At 59.8% G+C, this 26,059-nt stretch overlaps 1 protein-coding gene across 7 annotated transcripts in view; it reads left to right on the plus strand.

Moving 5' to 3' along the window:
• ATOSB (atos homolog B) overlaps positions 1-26,059 on the plus strand; it is a 72,478-nt gene that overhangs the window by 33,655 nt on the left and 12,764 nt on the right. For 5 of the 7 annotated variants that reach the window (XM_075128321.1, XM_048850231.2, XM_048850230.2 and 2 more), the window contains 3 exons: positions 20,601-20,732; positions 21,255-21,537; positions 22,080-23,422. In XM_075128321.1, coding sequence (XP_074984422.1) covers positions 22,244-23,422 — 1,179 coding nt within the window. In that variant the 5' untranslated portion in view covers positions 20,601-20,732; positions 21,255-21,537; positions 22,080-22,243. Of the gene's footprint in view, positions 1-18,991; positions 19,211-20,600; positions 20,733-21,254; positions 21,538-22,079; positions 23,423-26,059 lie in introns of those variants that run through there. The other 2 variants (XM_048850233.2, XM_075128320.1) reach the window with 2 other exon arrangements.

Consider the following 26,059-nt stretch of genomic DNA (forward strand, 5'->3'; position numbering starts at 1 on the left):
TGTGCTTCTCTCACAATACCGATCTGCCTTCCACATGTACAAAGCCCATCCTGTTCCCTGTCCGGCTGCCAAAGCCTCTCTCCCACCCTACTCTCTGACAGCTTGGGTAAGGCAGTGATTCGTTGTTAGTACAAACGTCTGCAGCATGCTGACAAGCTAGGGGTGGGGTGAAATGCACTGAATTCAGCCCCCCAGTCAGTGGTGGTCCACCTTTTCAGCTGAATCTGGCATTTCAAAAAGGTCAAGGGGCCGTAATCAATATAGTGGGGCAGATTCTCTGCCTGTTCTGCTCCAGTTGTGCCTTTCAGACAGCACAAGGGGAACAAAAACCACCCTCAAGCCTCCGGCTGAGGCTTCCGCCAGGTATGGGAGAGACCCCTGCAGGTGTAGAGCAGTGTAGACTGTCACAGTTCAGGGCAACTGCACCTGTATTCCCCCTCTGTGGTCCAGCCAGGGCACCCACTCTAGGCTCCTGGCTCCTCAGCTGTCACTTGGGTGGAGACCCTTGTTTCTCTTCCCCTGATGGATTTTTCCAGGCCGTCCAGTTCCCTGCCTACACTGTGAGTTCCCCAGCAAATCAGACCACTTAAGCAGGCCTGGTTTGCTTGCTCTTCGAAGGCTGTGAACAGTATAGTTGGTCACAGTTACAAGTTACCACACAGCCCTTTTATTCTAAAGGGAAAGAATCACATTTTACAAACAATAAAAGAACCGACATGCATGCTAATAAGCTTACCAGAGATCACCCCAACTCAGTCAGTCCTTCTAACCCCACCCAGGGTTTTTTCCCAGGGTAACAAGTTCATAACAGCTTTTGCTCAGAACATGAACAGTCATGAGTCTGAGAGTCACTGCTTTCTCCAGTTTGGTTCTCTGATCTTGTCCTCCTGTAACAGGTGATCAGCAGACAAAGGTCCCTTCTTCGAGGCAAAGCTTCAAAAGGGAGCAAAGAGATTTCCTGGGATACCCTCTTAACTGTAGAAGTTCTTTCTTGTCTGGCATGTTGTTTCAAATGGTTGTTTGATGCTCCTAACACTTCCCAGAGTTTCCATCAGTTATGTCTCCCCCTGCTCTTCTGAGATGTTACATACAGTCCCACAATAATGCATAAACATTTGCATTTTTAATACCATGAACTCCCAAGATACCTAAACTTAATTCAGTAACGTTTGTCCAGGAGATTTCAGGAGACAGCCAGATCTGTCACAGACAGCTCCTGCACTTCCTTCCCCACAGCCCTGGTGAAGGGTGGGAGTGGCTGGTACACACTGTGCTTCTGCTATCCCCAGCTGGAGCAGGGTCCCTAGGGAACTGTTGTCAATTGGTGCAAGTTAGAGAAGCTCCCAGGATGCCCTAACCTTGGCTAGAGAGTGAAGCACAGCTGTGCTTTCGGGCTGCTGGTGAATGTGGAGGGGTTTCAGGCTCATGAGAAACAGGCAAGGTCTTGGTCCTCAGGCCTGCTCTACATCTAAAACTCAGGTCGACCTGGCTGCGTTGTTCAAGGGTGTGAAAAATTCACATCCCTGAGAGACATCGTTAAGTGATCTGAGCCCCAGTATAGATACTGCTAGGTCAAATTCTTCGACCTAGTTACTGCCTCTTGAGGGGACAGATTGACTACAGTGACAGAAAACCCCCTTCCGCCGCTGCATTGTCTACACTATGGCACTGCAGCTGTGCCCTTCTAGTGCATCTAGCATAGACACAGCCCCAGTTGTGTTAGGTTAGAGCCCCAGCAGCACCCTTGTTTAGGTGAGTAATTAGGGCACTGGCCTCAGAACCAAGACACCTGGTCTCAGCCACTGACATGCTATGTGATCTTGGCTGAGTCTGTCCTCGGTGCCTCAGTTTCCCCCAGTGGTAAAATGGAGGCCTAGACATCTTTGCAGCGCACGGGGAGATGTGGGTGCCAAGCACATGGAAACACTAAGTAGTGTTGCTACTTCCATGGGAATGGAACAATGAAACGAATAATTACCGACAGAGTGGTTGTGATCCTGAATTGTGGCCACGCACAGGTTTTGTAGCTGGAGTGAACCCTTCCTGGCTGGCTGTGTTACGTTCTTGGTACTTGCCTGTTGTTTCGTTCCTCTATTCCTAGTTATCCCAGGGAATGTTCTGAGCTGTATGCGGGGATCGTGTATGTTCAGCTTACCCTGCCCCATCCCCCAGCGTTCACTCTTGTGGCTCAAAGGAACAGCTTGTGTCCAATTCCTGTGAATTCTCCCACAGGAGCAAGGGCAAAAAAGGGTGTTGCGGGGACATGCGCTCTTCGCAGGGATGCTATAAGGAGCACCACGTACCCCATCTGCCCAGGGCGCTGCACCCACGTGCCTGCTCGCTCTCGTTCCTTGGCACAGATGGATGCCCCCTTTCGACAGAACCTCGCTTCTCTCCGTGAGACCTGTGCTGTACCCCAGCCTGTCTCCTGCACATAAGCTGCTGTAAGGCCTGATCTCCCCCCGCCACCGCCTGTGGGGAAGGGGAGGATGAGACTAGTAAAAGAGCTCTGGTAAGGAGTGATGCCAGTGGAGGGTGGGCCTGGGGCAGATCCCTTTTCATTAGGGTTCCTTTCCCCAGGGTTCCTGGAAGGTTGGGCTGAGAAGCAGTTGGCACAGGAAGAAACCTATAACACCATTCTGCTGTCCACCTCCAGAGCACTTTACCAACAGTGATCCTCCAGCCTCTGGGCCTTGCTGGGCTGGCTCCCTCTCCCTACTTCATAGGGCCACAGCCCAGCAGTTAGCCTCGAGCCCCCCAACTCTTCAGCTGATCCAGAGACCCAAAGTCAGCCTGGCGTGGGTTGCTGCAGGGACTTGAGCCCCACTCCAGCCTCCCTGCCTCACCCCTTCCCCAGCTCTAGGGCTGGTTGCCCAGTGGAGCTGGCTGTAAAATCTGAGGGGCTATTCACTTCATTTAGCAGTGGTTGTGGGGGGAGGCCCTAATGTGTGTGGTCTAACCCCTCCCCTGAAAGATTCAGTGCGTTTAGGGGGCTGTGCATGTGAGGGACATGTCTTGGGGTAGCACAGGGCTAGGTGTGTGTTCCAGCTGTACCCAAGGGTGGGTTCGCAGGTGCTGGGATCTGCCTGTGCAGGGAGTTGGGCCCTGGGTCTGGGCGTGCTGGGTAAATCTCTGGAGAGCGGAAGGTGGGGTGTGCGTGCAGGATGCTAGGCAAATAAAGTGAACTGGCAGGCAGCCTTGGGGCTGTTCGCTCCCTGCTCCACCCCCCAGCTGCTTCTCTCTCCCATTCTTACTCCTGGCAAGGCTCCCGTCCATGGGGCCAGCTGCTGCTCTGGTGCATCTGAAGAGGACGAGCCAAGGAGCCAGTGGCCCCAGCTTCCTGCCCTGCCTGTCTCTCCTGTTGCTGGGGGCAGCCTGGTTCCCCCAAACAAGGGGGATTTGGTGAGGCCTGGTGTGACCCCTCCTCTTCCCACCTGGCTTGGTGCCATCTGGAGTTTATGGCATCACCCTGGCAATGCCGGTGAGGCTGCGCACAGTGGCTCCTGGCAGGAGTGTGATTCCTCTAGGAAGTGGGGCGACTCTCACAGTGGAAGGCCCAGAGGAAGCGCACTCCTGGTGCTGGTGCTGTGCAAAGCCCAAGAGAACAGCGCAGGCCTGGCTCCAGGGTGATGGCCTGGCTGGGCCCTAAGGGGAGAGCTGTAAAAGCCCCATGACTCAGCAGACGTGCCTGAGTTAGGGGGTGGTGGTGGCACCGTGCCCCTTCCTGAAGGCGTTCGTGAGACTGGCTGTTCAGAGGGGCTCAGCAGCCAGGACTGAGGGCCAGGACTCCTGGGTTCTAGTCCCAGCTCAGCTACTGTCTTGCTTGGCGACCTGGGCCAAGCCACTTGGGGGGGGGAGGGATAGCTCAGTGGTTTGAGCTTTGGCCTGCTAAACCCAGGGTTGTGAGTTCTATCCTTGAGGGGGCCATTTAGGGATATGGGGCAAAAATTGGGGATTGGTCCTGCTTTTGAGCAGGAGGTTGGACTAGATGACCTCCTGAGGTCCCTTCCAACCCTGATATTCTATGATTATCCTCATTTTCTATGATTATCCACTTAATCTCTTGCAGCCTGTTTCCCAGTTGTAACAAGTGGGGGATGAGACTGACTAGGCTGGGGGTGAATTGGTTAATTTTGGCATAGTGCTTTGAGGTGTGAAGGGCTTAGCATGGGGACTGCCCGCCCCTGCTGGCGGGTTCCTGCCAGGCACAGGGCTGTGTTGTGGATGGGGCAGCAGGAGACGGGGATGTGTCCGGTTGCCCAGTAGGGGAGGCAGGTCATTCCCTGTGAATATGGATCCTTTAACCTGATCCTCTGTGGATGGGGCCACATGAGAGTCCTGGGGGCAGGGCTGCTGTGATCTCTGGACTGGGGTGGAAGGGTTGTCTGTGCTGTGGCAAGCCAGGCAGGGGCTGGTTGGGGAAGGCATTGGGGGTGGCGACAGCCAGGTTTGGCAGGGCTGTGTGCGCTCTAGCGATCATGGCTGAGTCTCCTTTGGTTTCCTGCCTGTCTCCCTGCTCAGACGCTCGGCTACAGCAGACTGCCCCCCGCCACCAAGGCAGGGAGAGAGGCATAGGGAAGGGACACTGAATGCTCAGGGAAGAGCTTTGCCTTGTCTGTGTGTCCTGCAGCCTTCTCCCCCTGTGGCCATCAGCATGACCCCCAGCTCCTCACCCAGTACGGTGCTGACTTGCTGTTACTGGCAAGATCCCACCCCCATGCTGTGTCTATGCCTGGCGTGGGGTGCTGCAGGGACTTGAGCCCCACTCCAGCCTCCCTGCCTCACCCCTTCCCCAGCTCTAGGGCTGGTTGCCCAGTAGAGCTGGCTGTAAAATCTGAGGGGCTATTCACTTCATTTAGCAGTGGTTGTGGGGGGAGGCCCTAATGTGTGTGGTCTAACCCCTCCCCTGAAAGATTCAGTGCGTTTAGGGGGCTGTGCATGTGAGGGACATGTCTTGGGGTAGCACAGGGTCCTGCCACTCTTGGTGTGCTGGACTTTTCTGTGGCTGCTCACCCTGTATCCCTTCCCCTTGGCACACTGCATGGGCCTTACCATGCAGCTCTTGCCTGGCGCCCCCCTGGCCCTCCCTGCAGGGTGGGACGTGGGATCCCAGCCCCTGGGTTCTGCCCTTTTCCTGCCACCAGATACAGTCTCTTGATCACCTTTCCTGTTGAGGCTGTTCTCAGGGCAGCCCCTTCTCTGCCCAGCACAGAGTCATGTGATGGGCACCCTGTGTGACGAAGTGGGACTGTTCTTAATGTTTCCTCTGAATGGTGTGGGGGTGCCTCAGTTTCCCCTGTGCAGTTCTTAAGTATCTAGGGGGTGGGGTAAGGGTGTATGATCACTGCAGAGCCCTAGAGGGCAGGAGTCCGGACACAGAGAATGGCCGACACCCTGTTTCCTGGCAACTGTTGGCCTGGGCCCTTCCCCCCTGCAAGGTGAGAGCTAAAGGGTTGGAGAACAAAGGGATCAGGTGACCTCCTGGCCCGGGAAAGGAACAAAGCCCAAGGGAGGAGGGGCTGGAGGGAGTTTCAGTTTGGGGCTGGCTGGGACATGGAGTGAAGGGCAGACGGGGTTGTCTGGCTCACTGCCCCCCAAAATGGACCCAGCTGAGGGGTCCGGTTCTCTGCACCTGCAAGCTCTGTGTTAGACCATGTTCCTGTTGTCTAATAAATCTCTGTTTTACTGGCTGGCTGAGAGTCCCGTCTGACTGCGGAGTTGGGGGGCAGGACCCTCTGGCTTCCCCAGGACCCCACCTGAGCGGACTCGCTGTGGGAAGCGCACGGAGGGGCAGAGGATGCTGAATGCTCCGAGGTCAGACCCGGGAAGGTGGAAGCCGGGTGAGCTGTGTGTCCTGCAGACAGGCTGCTCACAGAAAAGAGACTTCCCCAGAGTCCTGCCTGGCTTCGTGGGGAGCAGTTCCAGAGCATCGCCCGGGGACGCCGTGACACCCTGGACCCGTGTCTCCGTGATTGTGCTAACCTGCTTATCTTTCCCCCATCTGAATTGGAGGTGACTTCTTTCTGGCCTCACTGCAAACGCCCAGTTGGGGAGACCTGCTATCATGCCACCCGCATGTCGCTGGTGGAAGCAGGGCACCGACCAGAGATGGTGGAAGTGGGGTGTGGGTGACGCACAGGTTCCTGTCCCCACTTGGCACAGCGAGTCCCAACCACTCCCCAGACTCAGGAACACTTGCCCGTGACTAACAGCTGCCAGCCCAGCCCATCCTGATCCCAGATGGATGGGGAGCAGATGGAAGCAGGGGCAGGGACAAGGAGCTATCTGGAAGGAGTCACTTGCTTCCAGTGCATTCAGCTTCTCTGTCAGCCTATTGTTCTCTTGGGCTGTCTGGTCCTGAATGTGTCCCTGACCGGCACTTCTGTGTCCTTCTGCAGCTCTCCTGGCTCTGGGCACTGATTGCCACTGTAGCTCTGTCCTCAGAAACAGCTTAGCCACAGAGTCTCCCAAAGCCAGTGCCTGAGGCCCCAGTCTGCAAGTGTGTGTGCTGGAGTGGGCCTTGCCCGAATGCCCCCCTCGCCTGAGTAGCCACACTTGGTAAAGGAAGCTTTCCAGGCCACACGACACGAGCAGAGCTGACCTGTGGCTGCGCCTGCATTCCTGCCCTGCAGGGCAATGGCTGATGGAGTTTCCCCGAACCCTCCGTGGGACTGAGGGGCGCCGGGAGAGCTGGTTGGTGCTCTGCAGTGTGTGGACACCCCTGCACATTCCAGCATCTTGCACAGTGGAATGGCACTGGTTTGGCTGCTCTCATCCCTTTCCTTTCTCACTGTCTCCCAGTCCCTGGTGCTTGATCTTCTCAGTAGCTTGGCCTTCTCCCCCACCTTGGCTGCTACAGGATCTCTGCTTCCCCTCCTCCCACTTCAGCTGCCTCTCTGTGATGTCTGATTGTTACCCAACCCTCCTCCTGGGCACCAGTTGGATTACTTGGGTGACCTTCTTACTACACTGGGGTGTGGGGAGAGACAGTGTGGCCCAGTGGTTGGAGCCAGGAGCCCCAAGTACTGTTCCCAGCTCTGAATCCCTGGTGAGCTGGATTCCTGAGAGCTGCAGAGAGCTTTGAGGCTGCTGTGGGCTCCAGCTCAGCCCATCTGTTGTTTATCACGCCACAAAGGCTGGGGTTGGCGGGATTCCCCTCTCTGTGATATGGGTGAGATCAGGTTAAAAGCCTTTGTGGGCCCAGCTGCCCTGGCAAAGCACATGGCTGGAATCAGTGAGCTTCTCGTGTTCCTGTGAAAGCCACGCGGCCAGGCCTGCACGAGCTGGGGCCTGGTGTGGTGTTGCCCCTTGTGAAGCTCTCCTCAGTTCACAGATCCCTGTCTGGCCTGGCACCTGCTCCAGTGGACCAGGGCCAGCTGGGGACACAGCCACAGCCTGCACCCAGCATCACCTGCCCTGCGGGCCATGGAGACAACAGGTTCCCTGGTGCAGTGTGCCGGAAGCCACCGAGCACCCTGGGGCCGCACCTCCTCATTCACTAGCAGCTCCAGTCGGGTCTGTTTTCTGAGAGCGAGGACTCCTGGCGAATTGCCACTCTAGCCCCTCAGTTCACCACTCCTGGCGTACACGCTGTTTCTGGTGTCGTCCACAGCACGTCCTGTGTGAAACCTGCAGCTGCACCTGTCGCGCTGATCCCTGGGGGATACGGCCCGGCGTGCGGGGGAGCTGTTTCTGGGTCCCTGCTCTGGGCTAATGGGCTGTGGAGGGGGGACTCCACGTGGAATGGCACGCTGGAGGCTGGCTGGAGCAGTCTGATGAGTGCCCGGGGTATGAGCTCCCTCGAGTGGCCGTGTACAGGTGTTCTGAAAGTCGCCCTATGAGACACTCTACCGGGCAGCCTGCCGGGAGGCTAGCTAGGGCTCAGGACATCTGGCCACAGTATGGCCAGCTCTGATGCCCTGGTCCAAGGCTCTCGTGTTACTGCCAGGCCAGGGGCCCTCCCTGCACCTTGTCGTGCGCTTCTCTCCTGCCCGCCTCTGTCTCAAGAGAAGGGCCTCTGCAGCTGCGGATTTCCTTTTAGCCAAAGGCAACACAGTGAGTGTCAACGTGGCTGATGTAAGGGGCCATCCCTGATCGCGGGGCGAGGGGGGTATGCCCACCCCTGCAGTCTCTCTGGGAGAAGAGACCCCCATCCTCATTGCCGCACAGTGCACTCTTCCACAGCCATGGGAAGGCCCCTCCCTCAGAATAGACGGGGTGGCTATGGGCACACGTGGGCCAGGCAAGATTCCTGTCAACCCAGCCTTGCTACTTTGGGCTTAGTTCAGTTCAGGCTGTGTACATTGCAGCAGGCTGGGAGGGTGTGGGTGTACTGTCGGGCAGGCTGGGGAGTGGAAGGGATGTTGGTGTCCCACAGATGCTCCTGTAGCTGCCGCAGCCTTCTCTGTGGGATGCAGCTTTGTAATGCAGAGCTGGTGGCCTGAGCAAAGGCGGCTCCACAGCGATTAAAAACCTGTGCTGGCCGGTGCAGCTGACTCAGGCTAAGGGGCTGTTTAATTGCAGTGTAAATGCTTGGGCTTGAGCTCTGGGACCCTCCCACTGCACAGGGTCCTAGACCCCAGGCACTAGCCTGAGCCCTAAGGGTACGTCTATGCAGCAATAAAAACCCTGTGGTGCTGAATCTTGGAGCCTGGGTCAATTGACTTGAGCTGCAGGGCGGACGTTTGGCTCGGGCTGGAGCCAGGTCCCTGAAACTCCCTGAGAGGGGTGAGTCTCAAAGCCCAACTCCAGCCCCAGCTCACACATCTGTACTGCAATTTGTAGCCCTGTGATCCTGATTCAGCTGATCTGCCAGCTGCGGCTGCGCCGCGGGGCTTGAGTGAAGCGCAGATGTCCCCTTACGGTAAAAGGAAGCATGTTGCAATGTACGGATTGCTGGAGCAATGGCTGGTGCACACTGGGTAGGTGCTGAATCCAGAATGTCGCCCTGCTCCTGAGTCCAGGGCCCAGGCTTGACTCCTGGTTCAGGTCTCTGGCACCACACACGGCTACATTCGCAGGAGCTGCTGACCCCGTGGGAGCAGCACAGAGGGCCCTGAAGGGAAGGTGAGGCCTGGGCTGTTCTGCAGCCCCCCTGAGCGAGGAGCAGCATTGATGGGCTCTGAGCGATGGCTGGCGAAAGATGGGGATTCCTGGGACTCCTCTGGATCTGCTTGTGCCCATGGTGGGGACGCCCTGGCAGGTGCCATGCTGGACAGTGTGTGCGCGGTGGGGGCCCGGGTGTTTTGGGCAGGGCAGACTGTGTGGGAATGGGCTGGCAGGGCTGAAGGGAGGCTGTGTGCGGAGCGGAGGGGTGGTTGAATGTGAGTCAGGAGGGTGGCAGTGGGGAAGAGGGGTGAGGGGGCTGGGGAGCATCTGGGGCAGGGTGCAGAGGGAATGTGAGGCAGTGAAGGTTGGTGGGGCCTGTGGGAAGTAGGGGAGGGAGTTGGGGGGAGTGAGTGGAAGCAGGGGTAGGGGTGTGTGTAAATGGGGCAGGGTCTGGCGTTCTAGGGGTGGGGAGGGCCTGGCTGTTGTGGAAGGTGGGGGCGTTGCAGGGTGGGGGATAGGCCAGGGCTGGAGGGGAGGGGGCAGGGAGCAGAATCTGTGACTGTGGGGCGGGTGGGCAGTCAGGGAGTGAGCAGGGGAGGGGGCTGGGCCTGGCAGTGGGGTTGGTGGGACTCCAGGCCCATGGGGAGGGTGCAGTGGTTGGGTTGCTGGTGGCCAGTGAGTGAGGGGAGTGTCTGGGCAGAGGAGACTGGGGAGATGCGAGTGCAGGGAGGCGGGGGCCCTCAGGCCGATTCGGATTGCCTGCCGCTCTCACCCAGGCTCTGAAGTGCTGCCCAGCAGGGAACACCAGAGCCGCCCTCAGCCCCTAGTCACTGACACGCCCTGAGGCTCGGGTAGCTGGGCTGCTCCCCTCGGCTGGCCTGGCTGCACGCGGGCATGGGGAGTGGGCTGTCATGACTAACACTGGTCGAATGGGGCCCATCATGGCAAATAGCCTGAGCAGGGTCAGGATGGGACCAAAATGTGATGGGCCGTGAGCGACGCTGGAATCCAGCCCGGCCCACTGACGCCCCTTCCCAGGGAGGTGCTGGGGGCACCTGGATTCAAACCCCAGCACAGCGGGCCCAGGACAAGGCTCCACAGGGGCTCTAACTCCGGCTGAGACTTGCAGGCTCGTTTCTTCCTCTTCATTGTGAGCTCTTAGGGCAGGGACTAACCTCTTTGCTGTCTGCACAGCGCCCAGCCCCATGGGTTCCTCTGGGGCCCTTGGGTGCTTGTGTGCTACACAGAGTGTGTTTGATTATTGGTATTGTGGTAGGACCCAGGAGCCCCAGTCATGGATCGGGACCCCACTGCGCTGGGCGTTGTACAGGCACAGAGCAGAGACAGTCCCTGTATCTCTGGTGAGAATGGTCCGGCTAGTTATGATGCCATCGTGTGTGTGAGAGAGAGAGAGAGACCCCTATACAATTCCCGTTGTACAGGCACCTAGGCTTTGGAACAGAGCAGACCTGTTGGTCTTCTGGAGGTTGGAGCTATTGGTGCCTCCAGCTGAAACCCACAGAGAGCAGCTGCAGGAAGACGGAGGTAAATTGTTCCTGTTAACCTCTGAGGCTAGGACAAGAAGCAATGGGCTTAAATTTCAGCAAGGGCGGTTTAGGTTGGACATTAGGAAAAGCTTCCTAACTGTCAGGGTGGTTCAGCACTGGAATAAATTGCCCAGGGAGGTGGTGGAATCTCCATCATTGGGGATTTTTAAGAGCAGGTTGGACAAACACCTGTCAGGGATGGTCTAGATAATCCTTAGTCCTGCCCTGAGTGCAGGGGGCTGGACTGGAGACCTCTCGAGGTCCCTTCCAGTTCTGTGATTGGAATGGAGTTTGCTGGCATGTCCAGCAGGGCTGCGAGGGTCGTGGAGCTGAGAGGTGAGGTTGGGGTGGAACAGTGGCTGTGGGTGTGACCACCAGCCTAGACCCAAGTCTCCTTCTCCAACCTGCGCTCGGCTTGGCTTGGGGAGGGGACCTGTGCAGCTCCACTGCCCAGGAGTTGGGGAAGGTTTCACTCGGCAAGCGAATGGCTTCTTGTTGCCCACAGGGGTAAGTGGTCAGAACGGAGACACAGCGTCCTGCTGTTTCTGCCGCGTGTTGCAGAGGTTCGGCTGAGCCGCGGTGAGAGATTCTCCCCCCGCCCGCCGCCCCAGCTTTGCTGCTGCCGCCTCTGCAGCCGCATCTTCTTTGTGTTCTGCAGGAGCCTCCCGCTCTTGTTCAGTTCAGTGCAGGAGCTGAACAAAACCCCCATGTGAAGCGTGTCTTCCCCGCGCCCCCTGGCACGAGAGGGAGGGTGGGGAGCCCGGCAGGGTCAGCTGGCTCCTCATGAGGCCAGCATGTGTCCTTCAATGTTCTGCTCCTCCAGGGAGCTGGGCTGGAAGGTCACTGGTCACCTTTGACAAATGCTGTTTAAAATGAAAAGACCTCAGCACAAGTGGAGTGAATTGAAGGCCTCGGCTAGTCCCCGCTGGATGCCGTTCAGATCACAAAATCTCTGCCGTCTGTCACCATTCTGTACCGTTGTCCGTCTTCGGGAGAGATGCTCAGGCTGGACTAGCAAGGGGGGACTGCAGGGCCGGACTGAGGGGACCTGGCTGAGCAGAGCAATGGGGGCTGTACGTCAGGACTGAGGGGCATTGGTAGGGCTGTGTGTGGGAGGATCAGGAAGGAATTTCCCCTCAGGTCAAATTGGCAGGGACCCTGGGGGGGTTTTGTCTTCCTCTGCAGCATGGGGCACGGGTCACTTGCAGGTTTGAACTAGTGTCAATGGTGAATTCTCTGTCACTTGAGGTCTGTAAATCATGGGTTGAGGACGTCAGTAACTCAGCCAGAGGTTCGGGGTCTGTTCCCGGAGGGGGTGGGCGCGTTTCTGTGGCCTGAGATGTGCAGGAGGTCAGACTAGGTGATCATGATGATCCCTTCTGAACTGCACGTCTCTGAGACTGTCTAGCTCCTGCTTGGCTGTGCCTGGCTCCGCTTGGTGCATTTGATCTCTCGCGTTCACCAGCACTAAATTCCTCGGCTGGATTCCGGGCTCAGCTCTAGTGAAAGGCTCCAATTATTTCCCAGCTCTCAGCATCTCCATTTGCTGCCCATATTTTCAGTATTAGTGTCTGTGCCGGCTGGAATTCCGAGCGATTAACGTGGCTGTGACATGCCTCCTAGGGGTGTTATCCCTGCGCTTGTCCCCCACAACCCCCCTTCCTCCTCCAGCAGAGAGCGAGCGCGAGACAGGCAGACGGAGACAAAGGTCTGTCCCCAGCCCGGCTGTCCCCTGCCTGTGCTTTCCCTGCTTGTGTGTTTTCTTAGGCTCCTGGTTAACGTCTGAGCTGCTGTGGAGCTGTGAGGCTTTGGCCTGTCCTGCTCAGGTTTGAGCCTGCTGGGCGGGGAGCTGCCTGCTTCTCAGAATGGACGGAAGGTTTTTAAGCTGCTTTTCATTCTTTGAGGGCCTGTAAAACTGCTTGGGAATGGGAGTGGGGGGGCAGGAGTGCACAGAGGGGCAGGCAGCAGGAGTGTGTGCATGGAGAGGGGAGAGGCAGGGGACCGGGACTGCATGGAGCGCACAGGTGGGGAGGTGCGAACAGTCACACTACTCCTGTTGTAGCATAATGTTTGGAACGTGTTCTTCAGACATGCTGAGTGAACGCCCCTTCCCCCTCCCCGCCCCATAGATCAGCGACATTATTCCCATCTTACTGATGGGAAACTGAGGCATAGAGCGGGGAAGTGACTTGCTCAAGGGCGCGCGGGGAGTCAGTGTCAGAGCTGGGAAATAGATGCCAGGAGTCCTGGCTCTTCAGCCCCTGCTCTAACCTCTAGACACGCTGCTTTGGAGGAAAGCAAGTTGCATTGTGTTATCCCAGTGTGGCACCTGCACTCAGTCTCGCATCCGAGACCTCTAGCCTCCAAGGGCTGCACTTGGGAGGGGAAGGTGGTCATGTGTCACAATGTAGATCTCGGCTGGACTTCAGTCACCTCTGTAATGAATGGTGAGTGAGTCTGTGGGGTGCATGGGGCAAGGGGCCCCAGGTCACTCTCAGAGAGCGCCTTGTGTGCCTGCCCACACACCCACAGTGCTCAGCACTCTGCACCAGTGGGAGAAACCAGATGAATCTGGGGCTAATTTAAGTTCCTTGAGGTGAGTAAGAGCTTTTCCTGTCCAAGGGAGAACCCTGGAGCCTGCCATACCCATCAGGACAGCGCCCCTGCTCCAGGGCCATGGGGAAGGACTGCGGGAGCAGTCATCTATAGCAGGGGGTTCCTAAACTGGGGGTCGGGACCCCTCAGGGGGCTCGTGAGGTTATTATGTGGGGGGTCATGAGCTGTCAGCCTCCACCCCAAACCCCGCTTTGCCTCAGCATTTATACTGGTGTTAAATATATTTTTAAAAGTTTTTAATTTATATGGGGGGGTTGCACTCAGAGGCTTGCTATGTGAAAGGGGTCACCAGCACAAAAGTTTGGGAGTCACTGATCTACAGAGTACCACCTAAGAGAGGTACCTGGTACAGCTGGCTCTGGCTGTTGTTGGAATAGACTGTGTCTACACTTACAGTGGTGTGTGGAGTACAGCTACACACTGCAGTGAAAGGCGGGCTGCTTCCACGCTTGTCACTGTGGTGTACCTACATGCTGGTGAAAAGCTCCGGCGGGGGGAGGCGGCGGGGAAAGGCCCTGGCGGGGGGAGCTAGTATGACAAACAGCAGTATAGACATGGGAGGCTCTGCATGGGTCTGAAGACAGCCCGTGTAGGGTTTATACCCTGAGGTTTCAGGTGTGTAGGGCACTCAGCTGTACTCTGCCTAAGCCATGCCTCGCTGTCTACACTGCCGTTTACACCAGGGCTACCTGGGTGTGCAGCCTCGGTGCTCCGCACGCTGCTGTAGGTGTAAACATGCCTTTAGAGTGCGTCCACACTGCGTTCGAAACCCCGCAGCAGCGTGACTGCAGACTCGGGCTTGCACTGCAGCACTCAAACCAGCTGGTGCGGCCTGGAGCTGAGCTCTGAGGGCTGGGGGTAGGGTGAGGGGTGGGGAAACGTCTACGCTGCTGTTTCTAGCGCCAGAGCACTCACCGCCGTGGGTTTTAAAACACAGTGCCGTTCTTACCCTAGAGCCCCTGCTCTCAGCACCAGCGCCCCACAGGGGGCTGGTAGCAGCGCCCCCTTTCTCTGCAGAATGCTGTGGGGGGCTCCTCTTCTCTAGTAATGGCCCCTGGCTCTCTGCCTGGGTGCTAGGCCATCCCTAGCTTCCCACCCCAGTGCCTCTGTGTTTGGCCCTGTCGCTGCTGTCCGGCTGTGCCCCTGCCAGTAACTGATGCTTTGATCCCCTGGCCCAGCCAAAAAACTCTTTTGGGATCAACCCGACATGAAAAGATTTAGATCTTCTTGATGACACTTTCATATGAGGTGTAAAGAAACGTTCCATCTTGGCTTGGGGCATCTTAACGGCTTTTTTATTAAAAACAGGACATTTGTAAACAGGACAAAACCACCAGAGAAGGAGGAGGTGACTGCCCCCTTATGCGCTTCTGATTTCAGGTGTTAGCCAATAAACACTGATCAAACACCCCAGTACCCATACACCAATCGGTGCTTGTCCAGTACACATCCGAAACAGTTACGTGTATCTGCCTACCTGGAGCCAAAACTACGGAGGAGTCTTGCTGGAATTTGTTGATCCTGATTATGAACTCATCCATGGAGCAGTAATACAGACTGCATGGCTGGTTTTTCTAAAGCCCACTAAAGCGTTGTGCATGAACTGGTGTGCCCAGAGGCTGCTGGCGCGGACTGAAGGTTCACTAGTACACATGAATGTGGTGCTGTTTGAACGAGTACGATGTAGAAGGGCACTAGGGAATGTTACAAAGAGATTACTCGATGCACTATTGTGAAGCAGTTGCACTCACTGCAGGTGCGCCTCCTTGTGGCTGGGTCTGGGAACTAGCTGTCACCCCATCTGGGGCCCCCTTCTGCCAGTTGCTTGCTCTGTGGTCCCCCTCTCTCTGCGTGAGTCAGCCAGGTCACTATCTAGTGTCCCCTCCAGCCCCACCCCACCCCCACCCCACATAACAAAAGCCCACCAGACAAGCTGTCCGTTTGCCATCTCGGCTCCAGGCCTGAGCCACTTTGCCAGTGGCTGGTAGGGGAACCTGGACCTGTTGGCTACTCTGGGTCCAGCCCAGGGAGCCTGTGACTAGGTGTCTCCCTTGCTGTTTCCCTAGGCTTCTTCCTGCCGCCTTCTCTAGCTCCTGGCCTGTCTCTGGCTTTACCACCAGAGCTTCCTCTGCTCTCCATGGCTACTTCACCCCCTCAGCCTCTTCTCACCGGGCTGGACCCAGAGTTTACGCTCCCCCTGGATCTGCCCCTTGATGCTGGCCAATTCCCTTTCCCTCTGCTCATCCCTGCACCTTCTCCCTGCTCTCACTTCCTGGCTTTATATGCCAATCCCAGCTTCTCCTCTGCCCGTAAGCGGTGGTTCCCCTCCTGGCCCACATTGCCCCGCTCAGGGCTTGTGGGCGGTGGAGACCCCATCACAGGTGTGTACAAAGAAAGAGCCCAGCCCCTCTCCTGATGTTTTGTTCATTACATAAAACTCAGCAATTGCTAAACGTGAACCCTGACCAATGAAATAAATAAAGCTCCCAAACCAGAGCCCCGCCCAGAGCCCCATGGTGAGCGCACTCAGCTGGGAGATCTGGGTTCAAGACCCCAGTCTGCCTGATTGGAAGTAGAGACTTGAAGATGGGTCTCCTGCATTACAGATGAATGCACTAGTCACTGGGTACTCGGGGGGCGGGGCTCTGTCTCTCCCCCGTGGAACTGGTCCCCACTGAATAAATACGAAATATTGAGTGGACAGAGCACGCGGGGGAGAGGGACATTCGGGCTCCGGTCCCTGAGCCAAGGAGCAGGTTTGATTGACCCGAAACTGAATTTCTGAGCAGGTAAACTCTTGCCCAGCTCTATGCGTGTCCCCCAACAATCGCCTGGTGTTGCTGCGGTGACGAGGGAGAGGCGTTTGGTTGTGACCCTGGTAACTCTGTGTCACTCCTCTGGGCACCGCAGTCACCACCCTTCCTGTACCGGAGCGTGACTGGCTCGCTTGGTTGCCCCTCTGCTCCAGGACGCTCCAGTAGGGTCTGTGTGCTGCTGTCCTCCTCCTGCTACGGCGCCTGGGCTTGGGCCTGTTGCAGATCTCCCCAGCCTGCCAGCCAGAGAGAGGTGGGAACACCCCGTGGAGGTGGCCATAGCGAAGGTGTGCTTCGCCCAGCCGTGCTGCTGTCGGGGGGGAGCTGCTGGAGAGCTCCCCTGGGGTGCTCTCTCCTGGCACAACTGTCTGGTGACCCCCATTGGCCTCCCCAGTGGGAGGCCCTGCAAGTGGGGGAGGTCTGTGGACACTTCCTTGCTCTGGTTGGTTTAGTCTGACCTCCCACACGCCTTCCTCTGGCTTGGGAGCGGATCAGAACGTGACCAGCAGGCTGGAATGCATGGTGTCGTGCAGGGCTTGCCTCTGCCACCCCTCCCGCTGCCCCAGCCAGTGGTGAGGTTTCCATCCCCCCTCCCCATGCAGGGGCAGCTGCTTTGGCCCAGGGCTGTCTGTCTGTTTCACGTCCAGGCAGGAAGCTCCTGAATATTGTTGTAGCTGCCTCATCTGCCCTTCGGCCAACTGAGGACGCCCCCTCTCCAGTCATCTCAGCCCCAGTTCTGGCCTCTGTCCCCACCGGATCAGACCACCAGCCCCTTGCATCTGGTAACCCTGCCTGCCTTGGCTCAGGGCACTGGTTCATCGCCCTGTTCCTGCTGCCCTGAAGCAGACTAATGGACCCTGGTCTTCCTTATCCTGCTAAAGAGGTCAGACCAGGGATCCACCTAGCTCCCCCAGTCCCCGCCAGACCATTGGCCCTGGCTGTGATGCAGTCCAACCCCCCAGCACGAGCTGTGTGAATGTCCACCTGCCCGTAATGCACCATTGGGATGTGCCTGGGGCCATGCGGCTGGAGAGCAGAATTCCCCGCCCCTGGCCCCATACAGACTCCTCTGGCCTGGTTCCTTGGTGGGGCAGCACAGGACTTCGGGTGGAAGATGGAGTTTTTTCCAGACGCAGGGCAGGGGAAGAGCTGAGAGAGGCCAGCCAGGCCCTGTGTATTCCTGGATCCACACCCTAAGAGACCTGGGGGGTGGGGGGAAGGTGACCCCTAAAGCAGCCTGACCGGTGCTCTGCCAGCAAGGGAGCGCAGGCTGCTTCCCATCCCCACATGGAGAGGTGCTGACTCGGGTGCAGCAGCAGGCTTGGTCAGACTGAAGCCCTGAGGGGTCTGCTCTGGGGCCTTGGAGGGGTGGGGGGTTACAGTATGAGGAAGGGGGAGTTGGGGCAGAGCTGGGAGCTCCTGGCTGGGTTCTTCCAGCAGGCCAGGCTGGGGCCCTGCATACATCCAGGGGCACCATGGCTGCCCTGCTTGCCCCCAGCGTGCCCTCAGGCCCGTAGGAGGGAGCCAGGGCTGGGAGCTGGCAGGGGGAGGAGTGTGTGTGTGACCCAGCCCCGTCCTTAGCAACAGCACGGGCTAAACCCCCATGAAATCGCACCAGCAGCCTGGGCTTGTTGGGGGAGGGCGGGTAACCCCAGCTGGGCCGGCCTGTGGGACTCGTGGTGGGAAGTGAGCTACTTGCTGGGCCACTGTGGGGGCTGGGGGTCCCCCCCTTAGCTCCCTGCAGGCAGGGCTGCAGGAGGCCTGCCTCTGGGGGAGGGGAGGGCGCCGGCTCCCTGTCCCTGCCTGTCTGTCACGCTGCCGGAGCGTGGGAGTTCCTGGTGCCCTGCGCTGTGCACCGCTCGCTCTATATAAGGGTTACAGGCTGTAGCAGGGAGGGGCTGGGTGCTGTAAACAGCAAAATGCTGCTGCAGGCAGGCTGGGTCTCTGGGGTGGGAAGGAGCAGTCCCCCCGGTGCCAGACCCTCCGGGACGGAGCCGCACTGACCCACAGCTGGCCTTGCCCAGCTGCTCAGCCCACCCTGCATGCAGCCTCCAGGGCTTGGTTCGTGCCCACGTAGGTACCGGGTTCCTGCTGAGCCTAGTTCTGACCTGCCATGCGGCTTGCAGTCTGGCCTGTAGCCTGCCTGTCGTCCCCTCGGAGGTAATGGGAATGAGGCGATTTCACAGTGTGCCTGAACGTAGGGGGATCCTCAATGGTGGCAGAGCCCTCGGAGCTCCCCTAGGGCAGCAGTGATGGGCAGAGTTGGGGTGGCGAGGTGGGTCCTTGATCAGCCACCAGCAGGCATCGGTAGAGAGGTCGGTGTAGCCATCCAAGGCCAGCCCCGGGGCAAGGAGGGTCTGCAGAAGGAAGAATGTGGCCAGTGGCCAGTGCTGCGGCCTGTCTCCTGGGCCAGGAAGAGACAGGTGCCAGCAGGCAGCCCGAGGTCCCCGAGCAGCGCTCAGAGCCGGTGCTGCTAGCCGGGTTTGATTGTAATAAACCAGACTAGCGGCCAAGCAGCCCTGGGATTCTGGCTTCAGGAGCTGCTGCTGCTTGCAGGCTGGGCTGGCCCCTGCTGCTGTCTGGTGAGGACTGTTCCTTCCTGCCCTAGGCTCACGCAAACGTGCTGGCTTCACCCAGCATTTAGCCTGCAACCAGTGGGGAAGCCGCCGGTGTGGGTGTGTTGGCTGCTTCCCATGTTGCGTTGCATCTGGTGACCGGGGTGTGCTACGGGAAGCTGGCCGTCTGAGCCAGGTCTGCCCTAGGACTGTTCCTCTATTATGCTGTCTCGATGGCGTGACACACCTAAAATGCAGCTGCCTCTGGGGTAGGACATGCAGATTCGAACAGCTCGCAGCAATGCTGCACGAGAGCTTGGGGGGCGAGGTGAAGAGCTGTAACTGCAGGGGGGAAATTGGGATGTAGAGTGTAATTGCCCAGGCCTGACCTGACTGTTCTCCCCTCTGGTAGCTACGTTAGAACAGACGCATGTCGTCAGCACCTGGGTTTTCAATCCTGTGGATGGTGGCACCCCCAGCTGCATCGGGCCCCTAGCGCTGCACTGCCTTGGAGGGACGATCGACCGTGCTGAGCCCCTAATGCTACTTCCCGGAGTGCCTGGGTGTTCCTCGCAGGTCTCCCCTCCGAGTCCTGGCAACCTGGTCAGAATCCCACCCCTGCTGCTGAGGGGTGAGCATAGCTGCACTTTCCCCTGTGGCCTGGAGGTGTGGACAGGGCATGCACACCTGTCACCCTCCACTAGCCCCGTCGCGCTCTGAGTGGGGGATCGGAAAGGGGCTGGTATTTCCATATGGCCGTCACCCTACTGTGCTTTAGATCTACACGGGACCTGCTGCAGCGTGGCTGTGTCCTGGTGCAAGTGCTCCGCGCAAGTCGAGACAGCCCTTCTGTGTATCTTCACCCTCTGCTTCCTAGGCTAGGGAGGCTAGCAGGCCAAGCTGAGCCCTGGCAGTAGTTGAATTCCCTTCAGCTCTTGGCCCAGCTCAGCTGACGGTGTTTCTGGTGGTGGTGCACAACCCGGGGAGTGAATGGAAAGGCTGTGTTCATTTCAGGCACCATTCGAAAAGTGGGGAAGAGCTGGCTGGCTGCTTGCCCAGCTTCTGCGGCGCGCTGGGCGCTGAATATGACAGCGTAACACCAGGCCCTGTTCCTGAGAGCTCCCAATCCAAGGGACGCAGCCGAGGAGCTGGGATGTACTCGGACGCCCAGGGCAGGGATACTTTTGGAAACGTCCTTGTATCTTTCCTACGACGTCTTATTGTGGGCATTGACCGCAGGCCACTAGGATGTGGGGCTTTTTCACCATCTTGTTTCTGCTCTTATCCCATGTGTCGGGGCCACTGTGTCAGGGGAAGGGCTGTGTGCTCTGTGTCTCTAGGGTACTGGTTCCAATCCAGTGGGGTGGGCGTTGGCTGGCTCACGGATAGGGAATGGGACACGGGGCGTTTCCCCTCTAGGGGCCACCGGCTCTAAACCAGCCCCAGGTTGGAGGGTTTGCTTGCATTTCGCATCTCATCTGGGTTTGAATCAGGTTGGTCACTGCCTTTGGGAGGCCCAGCGGTCCCAGCGCTTGGGTGTAACACACAGATGTATTTATCTACGCCCAGCGGGACTGATCTCCGCAACCCCCAGATGGTCACCCCCACTGGCCCCCTTGCTGGGAGCCTCTGCAGGAGAGAGGCCAGCGACTGAATGGGCCAATGCTGGCACTTCCTTCTCTTTGCCCAGGGGGTCGTTCCTTCCAGTCCTGCCGCGGGGCTGGGGTGTATGGCCTGTTGTGCCCTGCTCTGTCTTCTGTCCACCCCCTTCCAATGGCATCACACTCACAGGGGGATCTTTGCCCAGTGGAATAGGACACAGTGAAGGGACTTGCCCTGTCTTGCTGTGTCGGACACGCTCCCTCTGAGCTGCGCCTGGTGGCTGCCCCCTTGAGGGAGGGTGTGAGCGGTGCGGGGAGGGGGGCGTGGAGGGCAGAATGCAGTGTCAGCACCCTGCTCGCACCCCGTGGAGCCAGGCCATGTGGGGTACTCTGGGGCTGAGTCTCTGTCTCTCCACGCAGGTGCCATGTCTGACATGCTGGTGGGATTGTGAGTGAGCAGCCATCGCCGCAGTGGCTGGAGCGATGCTGCGTGGGGTCCGTCTGCTGCTGCCCTGCAGTCCTGCCTAGCCCATGGCGGGTGCCTTGGAGCAGGTGAGTGCCGGCTGAATGCAAGGCCTGCCATCTGTGTGCTGGCTGAAGCCGGGAAGAATCCATCGTGACTCTCCCCCAGCACAGACGGGCTTCTTGCTTTGCATCAGACGATGGGGCCCTTTCTCATGGGGAATCCCAGGCCCGATGGGCCAGCAGGTGACCCTGGAGGCGGTGACCCTGGAGGCTGTGTCCCAGGCAGCAGCGCATGTCAGCCACGGGTCCTGTAATGGCAGGTCTCCACCCTCCCATGAATCTTCTAATGCCCCCTGCCCTGCTGCTTCCCCCACTCCCTGTGGCCTGGCCTCTCCTCTCCTCCTCCAGCCCCTCGCACCCAGGTCCAGGAAGAGGGAGCTCTCTGGCTGCAGAGCTGGGCTCCTGTCCCCACCAGTGCCTATGAATCCCAGTGGAAGGGTAGCTTTAGGCTCTGTGGCCTGGCCTTTATTACAGGCGAGGGGGCTGTGGGCTGCACATGGGCCACCCTGGTTTAAATCAGTGTCTCGCCTGCCCTTGTGTCCTCCCCAGGTGCCCGTCTGTCCAAGCGTTCCACTCCCTGCCAGCGTCAGCGGGTCTCAGAGTCGCATCAGTCCTCCCTCTCCTTCCCCCATTAGTGCTGCTGAACAGGCCCGAGAGCCAGCCAGGCCCCTGCAGTGATTTGGAGGCAGATCCCGACGCCCGTGATGGTGGGAGCCATTCCTCGGCAGCCGCGCCGCTTCTGGGGGGTGCCCGGATGGCAGGTGTCTCCAGCTAGCTGTGCCAACGACCGTCTGCTGCTGGGGCAGGAGAGCTGCTCGGCGAGGGGTGGGTGGTGAGTGTCTAGCCGCGTCCCGAGCGTGTGATCGGGGAGATGATGGCTTGGCAGCCTGCACTGGCTACTAAAGCAAAGGGGTACTGAGCTTTTGTTTGCCTCCTTGAGGCCAGGCTAGCCTCCCCAGCTCCTGTGCCTGGAGGATTAGCTGAGGCTCGACCTGGTGCATGTCTGGCCTTGTCCCCCATGGCACCTGCGTTACAGCGCTGACTGGCCCAGCCAGGGACTCCTCCCGACTCTCCGAGTGCGGGGCCCGAGGTCCCAGCATTGTCCCTGCGGAGCGGCATAGACTCACATCGGCCTCAGCAGCCTCCCCACATCTGGGGCTTGGTAACCCTGCCCCGCCTCCAGGCTACAGGGCTTCCGGAGAGCTGGCCCGTGCTACTCCCCGACCAGCCTGGCTCCTCCTGTGGAGCTAGGGCAGGGCAGTCTGTGGGGCTCTGCACCAACCTGCTGGAGCTGTGGAGTGGAGCCTGCTGCACCAAGGAGGGGTGCCTGGGCCAGGGTCCCAGGGGCTGATCCCCTCCCCTCTGCTCCCACAGATGCAGCGCTCCCCGTAGCGGAGGGCTTGTCCGGAGGGAAGGGGTCTGAGACACCACCCCCTTTCTTCAGCCCCGTGACCTCCTGACACCGTACACCCCTTCCCTGCCGCTTTATGGGCTGTTTCGTCTTTGGCTCTGGTTGGGGTCCAGCCCGCTAAGGCTCCATGCGGCACATCCATGCTGAGGCGTCCCTCCCCCAGGAGCATGGCACAGACTCGGGCCTGTCCCGGCCAGGCGGCCAGGCGGCCTTGGAGCCCCCCCCCGAGCGCTGCCCCCGCCGCAGCATCGTAATGGGCTACAACAAGACGGAGATCAAGCGCCAGAAGGTTTATCAGGTCTCCATCTTCTCCCACCTCTCCAGCTCCTCCGAGCCAGCAGACCAGAGAGCTGGGGGTGGGCGACAGGCCATCAAGAGAGGGTACCCAGAGCAGTGGGCTCCGGAGGCTGGGCGGGATCCCAAGCGAGCCCACTGGGGGGCCACGGGGGCTGAGGCCAGGCAGGACGGGGTCCCTGGGGAGCTGCACCCTGGCCAGGACGCCCCAGACGCCACCGCCTTGGAGGACGGGCTGCTGGTGGAGGAGCGGTCCCTTTGTGGCTCGGCCCAGCACTTCTCCCACAGCGGCCTGCGGGTGGTGGAGCATCGATGTGGGGTGCGGGAGAGCAGCCCCAGGGCCTGCCGAGAGGACAGATTGCGGGAGGCTGCCTCCCCCTGGCCACAGCACACAGCTTGCAGCACTTTGCACAGGAGAGACAGTTGCCCTGCTCAGCTGGGGGCTGGCCCCTTGGGGAGTCCCAGAGCCTGTGGCTCCGTGGAGGGCAGGGAGTGCCCCGGGCTGGCTGAAGCCAGGGAGCAGCCTGCGGAGGGGAGCGGGGCCCGGAGGGAGGAAAGGGCTAGCAGCCAAAATCGACTTGACATTGATTTGCACAATATTGCACAAAAACCCTGGGCAGCCTCGGGTGGGAGGGGGGAGGAGCAGACAGGGGGCAGCCCCGCCCACAGCCATGGGGCTGGCAGAGAAGGGGAGCCGCTGACTGCGGCCGATGGGCACAAGGAGCCCCACACCCCACGGGTGGCCCTGGGCCCCGAGAGCAACGGCCTGGGCTCCTCGGAGAAAACGCCCTGCATGGGCAGCAGGCCCCCTGGGGCCGGCGGCGGCAGCTGCGCGGCGAAGAGGAAGCTGCTGCCCTCGGGCGAGGGCGTGGCGGACTCGTGTTCGGAAGACGAGAGCGTGGCGCTGGCAAGGAAGAAGCGGGCCCCGCTGTGCCACCCCATCCTGACCGCCTGCCGCAGCACCGACGCCAAGGGCGCCCCCTTCTGGAACCACCTGCTTCCAGGAGCCAAGGTGAGCGCCTCCTGCTGGGCTGCAGGGCTGGGGCAGGAAGGGCAGGCCTAGAGGAGCTGGGGAAGGGGTAAGCGAATGGGAAGCCAGTGAGGGGCTCGCAGATGGGGTGGGGCCATGGGTCGGACGCTGTGGAAGGAGTCAGTAGGCAGCTGGGGAAGGGGCTGGACCATAAGGTGTGTCCTGTCCCCTCCTCCCGCTGACAGGTGGCTGGAAGAGTCCAGGGCGCAGGGCTCGTCTGCTGACTCTGCCTGTAATAGGGGCTTGGAGCCTGGCGTGCAGGTCTGCTGACTCCGGGCAGCATTCGGCCTGCAGTGAGAGCTGCCTGGCCATGGTGCCTGGACCCTCTGCAGCTCCACGGGGGCATGTGGGGGGAAGGGCAGCACTGGTGGAGTGGGGAAGGCAGCAGCTGGAGCCGGGGGGCATAGGAGGAGCAGGAGAGTCTGAGGATCCCGGAGCCCTGAGAGCAGCAGGTCCCTGTGCTGTGACACTGTCTGGGGTGGGCGCTTTGTGGCGGGGCCTGTCTGTGCGGAGGGGCAGCCCGTGGGTTCTCTTCTAGCACGTTACGCCCGCAGAAGGAGCAGGGGCTTCCCAGAGCCCGGTAACCTGCTGCTCCCTGGGGCAGACAGGACCCTTCCTGGCTGATGGCCACAGGGCTGAGCTGAGCCTGGGACCTCCGCATCTCGGCTCCTGGTTCCCTCAGAGCCCGGGCAAGCCCCCCAATACCGTGGGGGGAGGGGTTACAGCCCCTGCATGCCACCATGAGTCAGCCAAATCCTGTGCCCAGGCTGGCTGTCCTGGTGCCTGGTGGGCCTCTGTGCTGTGGAGCTGGGCACAGCTTTAGCACCTCCAAGCTCAGAGAGGGGCCCCCTGCAGGTCCCGTTGTGGGGGTTGGCTGCCCCGGGGGAGGAGTGCGGAGAGAGGCCCCCCTCCCCCGGGCCAGGACTGCCTCTCCTGGCATCTGTGCGGAGCCCAGCTCCGGGCTCCCTCTGCCAGGCAGAGGCTCAGGTGCCCTGGGGGGGGCAGTGCTGGGGTGTGTGTGACCGTGCTGTACCTGGAGTGTGGGAAGGGGGCCCGGAGACCCCTTGCCAGGGGGACAGCCTGAGTCCTCGGCTGTGCTTCCCGTCCCGGGTCTGCTGCCTGCCAGTCCAGCTGCTCTCTCCTATGCTCCGGGTGGCCCAGCCTCTCCCCAGCCCAGGCCCTACCGTATCCTCCCCATCCAGCTCACTAGCCGTCTCCCTGTCCCCGCCACTTCCTGCGTTGCAGGGTCACCAGTGAGGTCATGCTGAGCGGCCAGGCGCCCCCCATCTCTGGCAGGCCTGCTGGTTGCGTGACTCCTGAGGCCGGGGGATAGATGAGCTGGTATAAGGACTGATGTGTGCTCTGCCCCCAGCTGGCATGCATGCAAACATGCATGACACACACAAACATATGTGCTGGGCACATGCACCCTGGTGCTTGTCAGGAGCCCGAGGCCAGCTAACCACATCCCCGCTCCGTTCTGCCCTGCTGCTGCCCGCTGCAGCCTGGCACGCGGTGATTGCAATCCTCAGGCACTCTGATGTGTGAACAGCCTCGGGCCCGTCCCCATCAGCCTGGTGACGTTCCTGACTCCCTGGCTCTTCCTTACTGGAGCCATTTCCCAGCCCACCAGCCCCCCGCTCTAGGAGTGCTCCCCTCCAGCCCTGCTCCCCACCCCAGTCCAGGCAGCTGCCTATTGTCCAGCACCCTGGAACCTTCACCCCCCTTTCACACAGGCTGGGGCCTGGCTGGCCTGTTGCTCTGTTTTGTGCTGCCCTTTTGTGTCTCTTCCAGAAGGTAAAATGCCTAGAAAGGCGAGTGCCCTTTATAAAAGGGGTCGGCCACACCCAGCTGGTAACTCAGCCCGGGTTTGGCTGCCCGCGACCTCTCAGGGCTTGGCCCCTGGGCTGCTGGCATGAGCCACGCAGCTGTGTCTGCTGGGCATTACTGGGGACCTGGCATGAATTACCTGGGGCTGGTTGGTGTCCAAGAGATGCCAGGGCATCTCCTGGTAAGTGTCATTCCGGGCCTGCCTGCAGCTCTGCAGCAGCGTCGGACCCTGGGGGGGTGGGAATGGCCGGCACGGGAATGTTCTATGTCTAGCTGTGTGCTGATGATGTCTTAGTGCCTTTGCTTGCCCCGTAAATGTGTGGTCCAGGCCTCTGCCCACGTCTGGCTGGCTTGCGGGAAGTACCTGTCAGAGCTGTGCCAGCTTACGGGGCGCTGGGCCTGTTAATAAGTTGCCGGGATGCCTGCAGCCGGTGGGGCTTGGACACTGACAGATCCCCGTCTCTGTGTGTGTGCATGCCCGGGCAGGCAAGAGGGGAACTGTCAGACACCTTCGGCTGGGACTGCACATGGGACGTGTCCTCCCGGGACCTAGCTGTCCTTGGTGCCTGGTACAGGCTCCTGGAGGCAGCAGAGATCGCAGAAAGCCCTTTGGGATTGGTGGGGTAAGCCCACCGTCCACCCAAAGAGAGGCAAGGGTTCACTCTCTCCCTCTGGCCCTGGCTGTGGATTCCCTCGTTGGAGATTTCCGGTGGCTCCATGGTCTGGCTGGCAGGAGCCATGGCCTCTGCTGGTGGCTGAGCTAGCAGTAGCCAGGGGCTGTGGTAATGC

This window comes from Caretta caretta, chromosome 5, assembly GCF_965140235.1.
Source record: "Caretta caretta isolate rCarCar2 chromosome 5, rCarCar1.hap1, whole genome shotgun sequence".
Lineage (NCBI taxonomy): Eukaryota > Metazoa > Chordata > Testudines > Cheloniidae > Caretta > Caretta caretta.